This window comes from Piliocolobus tephrosceles, chromosome 12 (assembly GCF_002776525.5).
Source record: "Piliocolobus tephrosceles isolate RC106 chromosome 12, ASM277652v3, whole genome shotgun sequence".
Classification (NCBI taxonomy): domain Eukaryota; kingdom Metazoa; phylum Chordata; class Mammalia; order Primates; family Cercopithecidae; genus Piliocolobus; species Piliocolobus tephrosceles.
The window spans coordinates 47,184,210-47,194,495 of record NC_045445.1 but is presented as its reverse complement, the minus strand read 5'-3'; the positions used below and the strand labels follow the sequence as shown (position 1 = coordinate 47,194,495).

The 10,286-nt window shown below is 37.9% G+C and overlaps 1 protein-coding gene across 5 annotated transcripts in view; it reads right to left on the bottom strand.

The window, feature by feature from the left end:
* The window catches only part of MORC4 (MORC family CW-type zinc finger 4), a 63,939-nt gene that overhangs the window by 18,697 nt on the left and 34,956 nt on the right, over nt 1–10,286 (bottom strand). For all 5 annotated transcript variants that reach the window (XM_023203084.3, XM_023203087.3, XM_023203086.3 and 2 more), the window contains 2 exons: nt 6,313–6,411; nt 1,333–1,461 (listed from right to left, as the gene is read on the bottom strand). In XM_023203084.3, coding sequence (XP_023058852.1) covers nt 1,333–1,461; nt 6,313–6,411 — 228 coding nt within the window. The remainder of the gene's footprint in view (nt 1–1,332; nt 1,462–6,312; nt 6,412–10,286) is intronic.

Sequence of the window (10,286 nt, the reverse complement as noted above, 5' to 3'; positions counted from 1 at the left end):
GCAAGGTTATGTTTCCTGTACTGAAAGATAAAGTATTCAAAAATGAGACTTCTAAGTATTCAGTTTCATATTCTAATTACACAATCTCATTTACTCTCCATAGAAAGATACTTATGCATATCTAGAGACTATGAGGAAATGTTTGTATTTATAGACCTAATCTTTGTTCATTTAACTTCTTCAATTTTAGACATTTTCCCCTAAAATACATACCCATTTTAGCACCTTTCTATCAGAATTTATCCTGCAAGAAGAATTTTTTTTTTTTTTTTGAGACAGAGTCTTGCTCTGTCACCCAGGCTGGAGTGCAGTGGCCGGATCTCAGCTCACTGCAAGCTCCGCCTCCCGGGTTTACGCCATTCTCCTGCCTCAGCCTCCCGAGTAACTGGGACTACAGGCGCCTGCCACCTCGCCCGGCTAGTTTTTTGTATTTTTTTTTAGTAGAGACGGGGTTTCACCGTGTTAGCCAGGATGGTCTCGATCTCCTGACCTTGTGATCCGCCCGTCTCAGCCTCCCAAAGTGCTGGGATTACAGGCTTGAGCCACCGCGCCCGGCTAGAATTTTAAGAAAGTCACAGCTGAATTGAAGTACACTGACTTATTATTATGAACGTATATGACTACTGAGTCAAATTTTTAAAAACTTTTAAATTAAAGTTAATGCCCACAGATATGCCAGACGCTATTTAGATGTTGGATGTTGCAAGGAACATACGGTATATTGACAAACAACACTGAATATACAACAGGTACAGGTACTACTGTAGAACACTGATTCCAAATACGAAGCATATAAAGAACATCATCGACTTGACCTGGAATGTAAAGTCCTCGGTCTCAAAGAGTTTACAACCGCCTGAAGAGCCAAAGCTCTTCAAAGATACATATGTGAAAAACATCCAAAAAGTACAAAACAATATGTGAACAAACGTCAATAATCAAATACCAGAGGAAAGCAGAGTAAAATAACTGTAAACTATGGTCAACAGGAAAAGCATCACACAAAACACTTCCTCCCCAGATGGATGTGATTAGGATAGACAAATGGAATGCGGAAAGTCATTGTAAGCAAGAGGAATGACACTATCAAAGTCATGGACATGAGAGTAAGCATGGCATGTGTAGGGAATAGTGAAGCCACAGGCCTGGCTCAAGTACAAAGTTTGTGTTAAGATACCATGAAATGTAAGGCTAGATAGGTAAGGTGGGGTCAGTTAGAACAGGGCCTTGAATGCCAGGCTGAAGGGTGTGAACCTGAGATGAAAAATGTTTTAGACTATAGAGATAAATCAGGAGTTACCTCGAGCATAAGATTGAATCCTGGAACCTTACCTGTACTTTGGATGCGAATTATAATAACAAAACCATCTTGCAGGTAACATGGATGGATCAATCTTGCCAGGAAGCTTCCTCCATTTAAGACACTCATCACACTGAACCCATGTCTGGTCAGGAACCTTCCTGAATGAAGGAAAATGGAAGGGTGACTGTGTGTATCTTAGCTTTGTGCTTTGTCTTAAACTAGAAAGGTGCAGTCTAAAAGAGAAAGAACCTAATTTCATATATGAAACGCGTTGGGAATGTTATCATCTCAGTGCCCAAATGTATATATTTTTAACTTCACAGATAAAATGATAGAACTATAACAAATATGGATATGAAAAATAGTAACAAGTATTAACATGGTGAGCTACTTTTATGGAAGTCAATATATTTATCCCGTAACCAAAAACCACTTGTACCTCAAAAGCTATTGCAACAAAATTTTTAAAATAATTTTTATCCTGGTAGCACTTGTTCCAAGCAAACAATAGGATAATTTTAACTCTAAAATTTATTAACTTGGAAAAATTCTGTTTATTACTGTATTACCAAGAAATAAAACACATAGAATCATTTTGTTTGCTTCTGTCCAATCACGTAACAGGCTTAAAATGCATTTATGGGAGTCACAGAAGCATTGCCATTAAAACATCTCCCCCATTTCCCTACAGAGACTCCTTATTCCTTTTTGTTTCCCTCTCAAGAAAAACCCTTTGTTTATAATACTTCAATCAAAATTTTACAAGGTTGATATTCCCAAAGTTAATCTTAAAAAGTAATATAAATTTGATTAAATTTCATAACTAGAAATGCTGGCTCCAGACAACAATGGGGTTAAATTAAGATAAAACTCTTCCAGAGTTCAACTCTTAAAATGCATACCCACTCCCATTCCCCTCAGTTACCTACACTTTAGAGTGAATTTGTTTCTCTGAGAAAGAAAGTGGCCCTTATAATGACAGGTATAAAAGACAGGTACCTAAGGTATAAAAGACAGGCTAGAGTGAGAACAAAGAAGGCTGGAGAAAAGACACACAAAGTAAGAAGAGGGGCACCTCAGCCAATTTCACTAACATGTAATTTAGCCCAGGATGAAATTTATGCATGTTATATTTACACTGCTCTTATACTAGATATTTCAACAGACTGGTGCGGTTCTTTTATGTCTTAGTTCAATAATTTTCTTAACATCTTAAATTGTGCTTTGTACTTTCTTGTTGTTGTTGCTGTTTCCTTTTAGACAGGGTCTCACTCTGTCTCCCAGGCTGGAGTGCTGTGGCACAATTTCAGTTCACTACAACCTCTGCCTCCCGGGCTCAAGCAATCCTCCCACCTCAGGTTCCCAGGTAGCTGTGGGACTACAGGCATGCGCCACCACACCCAGCTAATGTTTGTACTTTTGGTAGAGACGGGGTTTCAACATGTTGCCCAGGCTGGTCTTGAACTCCTGAGATCAAGCAATCCACCTGCCTTGGCCTCCCAAAGTGCTGGGATTACAGGTGTGAGCCACCGTGCCCGGCTTTAAAATGTGCTCTTTTCTAAATATAAAAGTAATATAAGCTCAATATTAAAAGCTAGAAAATAGAGAAATATACACAGAAAATAAAAGGCACTCATAATTCTACCACTGAAATACAATGCCCTCTTTTTTTTTTTAAACCCTGTTTGAACAAAGAAAGTTTGCGCACATTTTTGGATCTACAGCTTCCTATTTCCTAGCTCCAGGCTGTTCCAGCCTTGCAACCTCTAAGCTGTAAGCTCAGGCCTGACCTCTGGTGTCTATGTATTTTCTAGACAGCCACTGTTTTAGAGCCAGAGTCAGTAAAAAGCAGCTTCAGCAGTAGTGGGAGGGGATAAGAAAGATGATATTAGCTTTGGTTCTACATGCATATGCACAGGAGAGTCTCTTGCAGGGTGCCAGTATTACTCTCTCGGGGATAGGCACGCTTAGAGGTAGCAACCATCTGTTTCGGGTTCCATGCAGATCATGGTAGATCCTTCAATCCAGGCAGATAGGAGAGGCTTTTAGCCCATGCATTCAGGAAATAGGTAGCTGAGGCGGCTGTACTACAGTCCCCTCATTGCATCCCTCCAGAAGAAAGCAGCAGTTAAGAACTTAGGTTTGGGGGACCTGATTTCGAACCTATATTCGAACCTTAGGTCTACCACTTGCTGCTTGTCTAACCTAAGGCAAGTTACTAAAGTTCTTGGTGTATCAGTCTCTACATCTATAAAGAAGTAAAAATAATATCTAACAGATAGGGTTGTTGTGATGATTAAATAAATCACTGCATGTAAAGAACTTAGAACAGTGCCTGACATATAAGCGTTCAATAATTACCATTATTACAGTTCTGCTTCCAGCACACACACTCTCTAGCAGTATGTGAACATAGGTTTCACTACATTAATCACTGCTAATTTGAAAGGCAAAAAATGGCATCTCATCTTAGTTTGTACTTCTTTGAAAACTATGGAGGATGGGCATGAGCTGACAACCATCTGATCTTTGACAAACCTGACAAAAACAAGAAACGGAGAAAGGATTCCCTATTTAATAAATGGTGCTGGGAAAACTGGCTAGCCATCTGTAGAAAGCTGAAACTGGATCCCTTCCTTACACCTTACACAAAAATCAATTCAAGATGGATTAAAGACTTAAATGTTAGACCTAAAACCATAAAAACCTTAGAAGAAAACCTAGGCGATACCATTCAGGACATAGGCATGGGCAAGGATTTCATGTCTAAAATACCAAAAGCAATGGCAACAAAAGCCAAAATTGACAAATGGGATCCAATTAAACTAAAGAGCTTCTGCACAGCAAAAGAAACTACCATCAGAGTGGACAGGCAACCTACAGAATGGGAGAAAATTTTTGTAATCTACTCATCTGACAAAGGGCTAATATCCAGAATCTACAAAGAACTCAAACAAATTTACAAGAAAAAAACAACCCCATCAAAAAGTGGGTGAAGGATATGAACAGACACTTCTCAAAAGAAGACATTTATGCAGCCAACAGACACATGAAAAAATGCTCATCATCACTGGCCATTAGAGAAATACAAATCAAAACCACAATGAGATACCATCTCATACCAGTTAGAATGGCGATCATTAAAAAGTCAGGAAACAACAGGTGCTGGGGAGGATGTGGAGAAATGGGAACACTTTTACACTGTTGGTGGGACTGTAAACTAGTTCAACCATTGTGTAAGACAGTGTGACAATTCCTCAAGGATCTAGAACTAGAAATACCATTTGACCCAGCCATCCCATTACTGGATATATACCCAAAGGATTATAAATCATGCTGCTATAAAGACACATGCACACGTATGTTTACTGTGGCACTATTCACAACAGCAAAGACTTGGAACCAACTCAAATGTCCATCAATGATAGACTGGATTAAGAAAATGTGACACATATACACCACAGAATACCATGCAGCCATAAAAAAGGATGAGTTCATGTCCTTTGTAGGGACATGGATGAAGCTGGAAACCATCATTCTCAGCAAACTATCGCAAGGACAAAAAGCCAAATACTGCATGTTCTCACTCATAGGTGGGAATTGAACAATGAGAACACTTGGACACAGGAAGGGGAACATCACACCAGGGCCTGCTGTGGGGTGGGGGGAGGGGGGAGGGATAGCATTAGGAGATATACCTAATGTAAATGATGAATTAACAGGTGCAGCACACCAACACGGCACATGTACACATATGTAACGAACCTGCATGTTGTGCACATGTACTCTAGAACTTAAAGTATAATTTAAAAATAAATAAAATTTTAAAATAAAATTAAAAAAACAGAAGAGGGTAATACAGCCATTAGGTTGCATTTGAAATAAAATTTTATATCATACATTTGCCTAATAATTTCCATTAAAATAACAGGTACCTACTCCAAAAAGAACTTCTACCACTCCAATGTTTGTCTTGATGGTGGTGTAACTGACTGTGTATGTGTTGCTACACATTCGATCCTCTGTATTATGCTCCTTACCTGACTTGTCTGTCTTAGAGTCAATAAATTCTACCTTTTCTTTAACATACTGGGTTCTCTATTTCTACTCTCATGCACTGGTACAGTCCCAGCAATATTCACTAGGAATTAAAAAAAAGGGAAGTTTGCTAACATGTCTGCACACCTACTATATGCCAGTCACTGTGCTAAAAATGTATGTCACCTAAATTAATATATTCAGACAGGTGAAGTAACTTACTTACCCAAGCTCACTCAACTATTAAAAAGCAGATCCAGATTTTCAACCCAGGAATGTTTGATTTAAATAGCCATAATCTTCTACTGTATCACACTACCAGTTTTAAATTGACAGTACTCAACTCTTCACATTTATGATCCAGACCGTAAATGTGTTAAAGCAGAATGAAGAGGTTTAGAGAATGAAGCAATTAGTACCTGTGAGTTTCTATTTTTAATCAATTAAACTTCCTGATGTGAAAAGCACCATCTTACTGAGAGGTGAGGCCAGCTGGACTTACTGGGTCAAGTGGGGACTTAGGGAACTTTCCTGTCTTACAAGAGGATTGTAAAACGTACCAATCAGCACTCTGTAAAACGCACCAATCAGCAGGATTCTAAAAGTAGCCAATCGTGGGGAGGATTGAAAAAAGGGCACTCTGATAGGAAACGGAACATGGGAGGGAACAATAAAGGAATAAAAGCTGGCCACCCCAGCAAGCAGCGGCAACCCACTTGGGTCCCCTTACAAGCTGTGGAAGCTTTGTCCTTTTGCTGTTCACAGTAAACCTTGCTACCGCTCACTCTTTGGGTCCATGCCATCTTTAAGAGCTGTAACACTCACCAGGAAGGTCTGCAGCTTCATTCTTGAAGTGAGTGAGGCCACGAATCCACTGGCAGAAACCAACTCCGGACACATTACCCTTGTTCTTTCCATTTGATCTATGGATATTATCCCTAATACATTCATATTCTATATCTATTACTTACAGTATTGGCCTGGCTATAGCTGAGGTCTCAAAATTATCTTGAGATGTTTTTTCCTTCCAGTAAGCATTGAGCTTCTGGGCAAGTGCATTTATTGTTAACCTGAAAGAAAATGCAAGAAGTATGTCAAAGTTTAGCACTTGTTGAACAATTCTTTGATCTTTGAAAAGTTCCCATTTAACAGATGCCAATAATTTAGAGGATCTGGCACACTTTCAAACATCTACACTTTAAGAAACCAAGATGGGAATCCATTGCCTTTGCAAGCATGTGTCAAAATGACAAAGTCATAACACTGAACAGTCACTTTGGTTGAAAAGGTGAAATGGTCACAAGTGCTAAAAAGTAGAGTTCTACAAATTTTCAGGGCTTGTTGAATCATGGAGTGTGGGGGTAACTTGACATTAGAGACTATGACTGCAGAGACAGGATAGAGCTAAATATTGATAAGTTGATGGGGAGTTATTTGATTGTCAGATGACTACAGGTAGATAATTCAGAACAAGGTAAAAATCAGAGGATCAAATACTGTACCCTATCTATTATAAATCAATCAAATATTAACTCTAGTATGTCTATACAGTCCCTCTTCATCCAAATGCTGATCATAGTAGCATTATGGTGCCCATGAACAAGCACTCCAACATTCTACTACACAGCCATTACTGGAGGCTGTATCTGAGCTCCAGCCCTTGGTCTTTCTTTTTTATTTCTCTCCCCAAAGGAACAACAGAAGACTCAGGGTCAACAAAAAATGTAATTTGTAAAAATCAAAACCTGAATTTTACTTTTAAAAACTTCCAACTTTCGAATTGCTAATTCCTATTTAATTCCATAACCCGAGATTACAACTTAATGTAGAGCTATAAACAACTGGAAAACTGTACACTTAGAATTCAGAATATTTTAAATATCTTGGCCCCCTGGCTCACTCCCCAAGGTTTTTGCAGAGCTCTTCTCTTGTTAAGAGAAACTCTTCCTTATCTCCAACCTTATTCATATTAAATTAGATTCTCACTACACAGAAAAGATTAATCATATATGACCTCCCCTATAAACTCTTACTCCCCTTCAACCTATTAATGTTCCTATTCTTTGTCTATATCCTTCCCTCAAGTCACAGATGAAGAACTATTCCTCATTTCCTCTTAAAAATCTACTTAAAATCTACTTTAAAAAGAAGTAGATTAGATGGGCTTATGGGAAGATGGCAGAATAAGAAGCATGTGGAAGCTGTCTCCTTACATATACAACAACTGCAGTAGCAAAAGCTGCATGATGTAACTATTTTGAAACTCTGGAGTCTATTGGAAAGTTTGCAACTTCCAGGGGAAAGCTTGGATGGTAAATTGTGGTTAATTTTGGTCAATTTCAGTTCTTAGCTCAGTAATAGCTACCCATTCCCCACTCCCAGCCCTATAGAAGCAACCCTGCATGTGTTCTAAGAGCAACTTGTAGGAGCCAGTGTGGGCAAAAAGGACACTGTCCTCCAAATATTGCAAATCTATCCCCTGATCACTGCTCGCTGCTTTTGATCACAGATGTGAAAACAAGAAGCAAGAGACCATTGTTGTTGAACCTTCCCCATTGTTTCAACCCTCTCCTCCTCCAGTTGAAGTGACATCCAGAGGATTCAAAGTCCTGGCATCTTTTTTTCCTCCTCTATTTCTCTATTTTCTCCTTTCATGAGCCAGACATAAAGACAAGGACATTCAAAAGCAATTCCACATATAGGGAGAATTAGAAAGCCACTGTGAATGTCCAGAAAAAAATGAAAGCTGAAAAAAGAAGTGAAAAGACCTTAAACGTACTTCTCAGGTTATTCCTTGGCACAGAGAAAGCCTACAACAATAACAGCAACAACAACAACAATAACAACAAACAGCAAACCGTAGGAAAGGAGAATTTTATTTCCAGAGTTACTACATTATTAGATTCAAATGTTCAGTTTGCAACAAAAAGTTACAAGGCATACAAACAAACAAGACAGGGTAGCCCATTCAAAGGAAAAAAACAGAAATCACCCCTGAAAAAGAACTGATAGATCAACTCGACAAAGATTTTAAAATGGTCTTAAAGATACTCAAAAAACTATATGAAGATGAGCAGAAAGTCAAGAAAACAATGCAAAAGCAAAATAGAAAATCAACAAAGTGGTAACAAACCTAAAAAGAAATCCAAAAGAAAGTCTGAAGCTGAAAAGTCTAAAAACTGAAATGAAAAATCCACTGTAGGAATTCAAAGGCAGATCTGATCAGACAGAAAAAAGAATCAGCGAACTTGAAGATAAAAATTGGAAATTATCAAGTATTAAGAGCAGAAAGAATATAGATTGAAGAAAAGTGAACAAAAACTAAGGGACCCATAGGACGCCATAACTGGTCCAACACATGCATTAGCAGAGTCCCAGAAAGAGAAGAGAGAAAGGAACAGAAAGAATATTTGAATAAATAATTGCCAAAAACTTCCCAAATTTGATGAAAGACACGAATATAAACATCCAACCTTAACTGCAAGTAGGATGAACTCGGAGAGACTCAGACCCAGACACATTGTAGTCAAACCATGAAAGTCAAAGACAAAGAGAGAATCTTAAAAACACCAAGAGAGAAACAACATATTACATTCAAGGAATCCTTAAAGTTTGTAACTCCACTTTTTATTTTCTACATAATGTAAGAGAATACATTTAAAAGAAAAAAATGGGCCAGTTGCAGTGGCTCATGCCTGTAATCCCAGCTATGTGGGAGGCTGAGGCAGGAGAATAGCGTGAACCAGGAAGGGGAGGTTGTAGTGAGTCAAGATGGCACCATTGCACTCCAGCCTGGGCAACAAGAGCAAAACTACATCTCAAAAAAAAAAAAAAAAGAAAGAAAGAAAGAAAGAAAAGAAAAGATAAAAGTTACAAGTCTGCAAGCCAGTATTATTGTAACTGGTTTGTAACTCCACATTTTGTTTTCTACATAATTTAAAAGGCTAATCCATTACAAATTATTTGTTTATGATTTTGGACACACAATGTACAAAGATGTAATTCTGTGATATCAACAACTGAAAGGAATGGTGATGCAGCTGTTAAAGGAGCAGAACTTTTGTAAAGAATTGAAGTTAAGGTGGTATAAATCCAAATTAGAGTATCATAACTTAAAGATATTAAATGTAATTCCCATGATAACCACAAAGAAAACAGCCATAGAATATACACAAAAGGAAATGAGAAAGGAATTTAAATGTTTCACTATATTAAAAAAAATCACCTAAACACAAAAGATGGCAATGTAGGAAATGAGGGGCAAAGAAAGCTACAAGGGACACAGAAAACAAACAACAAAATGACAGAAGTAAGTCTCTCCTTATCAGTAATTATTTTAAATGTAAATGGATTAAATCCAGATTCACAAAGATATGATATAATGAAAAAGAATATAGCAGATGGTATCTGGAAGTGGGGTACTACTATAACAAATACCTAAAAACATGGAAGTGGCTTTAGAATTGATAACTGGCAGAGGCTGCAACAATTTTGAGAAGTTTGACAGAAAAAACCTACATTGCATTCAATGTAGTAGAAATATAGATGTTAATAAATGCTTTCACTAGTGAGGGCTCAGAAAGAAGTGAAAAGTATGGCAGAGAAAACACAAATTACCTTAGAAAATACCCAAATCATTGTAAACAGACTATTGGTAGAAATATGGATGTTAAAGGCATTGCTAGTGAAGGCTCAGAAGGAAGTGATGAACATGTTATTGGAAAACTTGAGAGAAGATGATCCTTGTTACACAGTGGCAGAAAGCTTAGCAGAACTGTCCTACAGTTATGTGGAAAACACAACTTATAAATGATGGAACTGGAAATTTAGCTGAGGAGATCTTCAGGAAAGTGTTAAAGGTATGGCCTGATGTCTTCTTGCTGCTTATGTAAAATGCAAGAGGAAAGAGACAAATTGAAGAATGAACTGTTAAACAAAAAGAAAC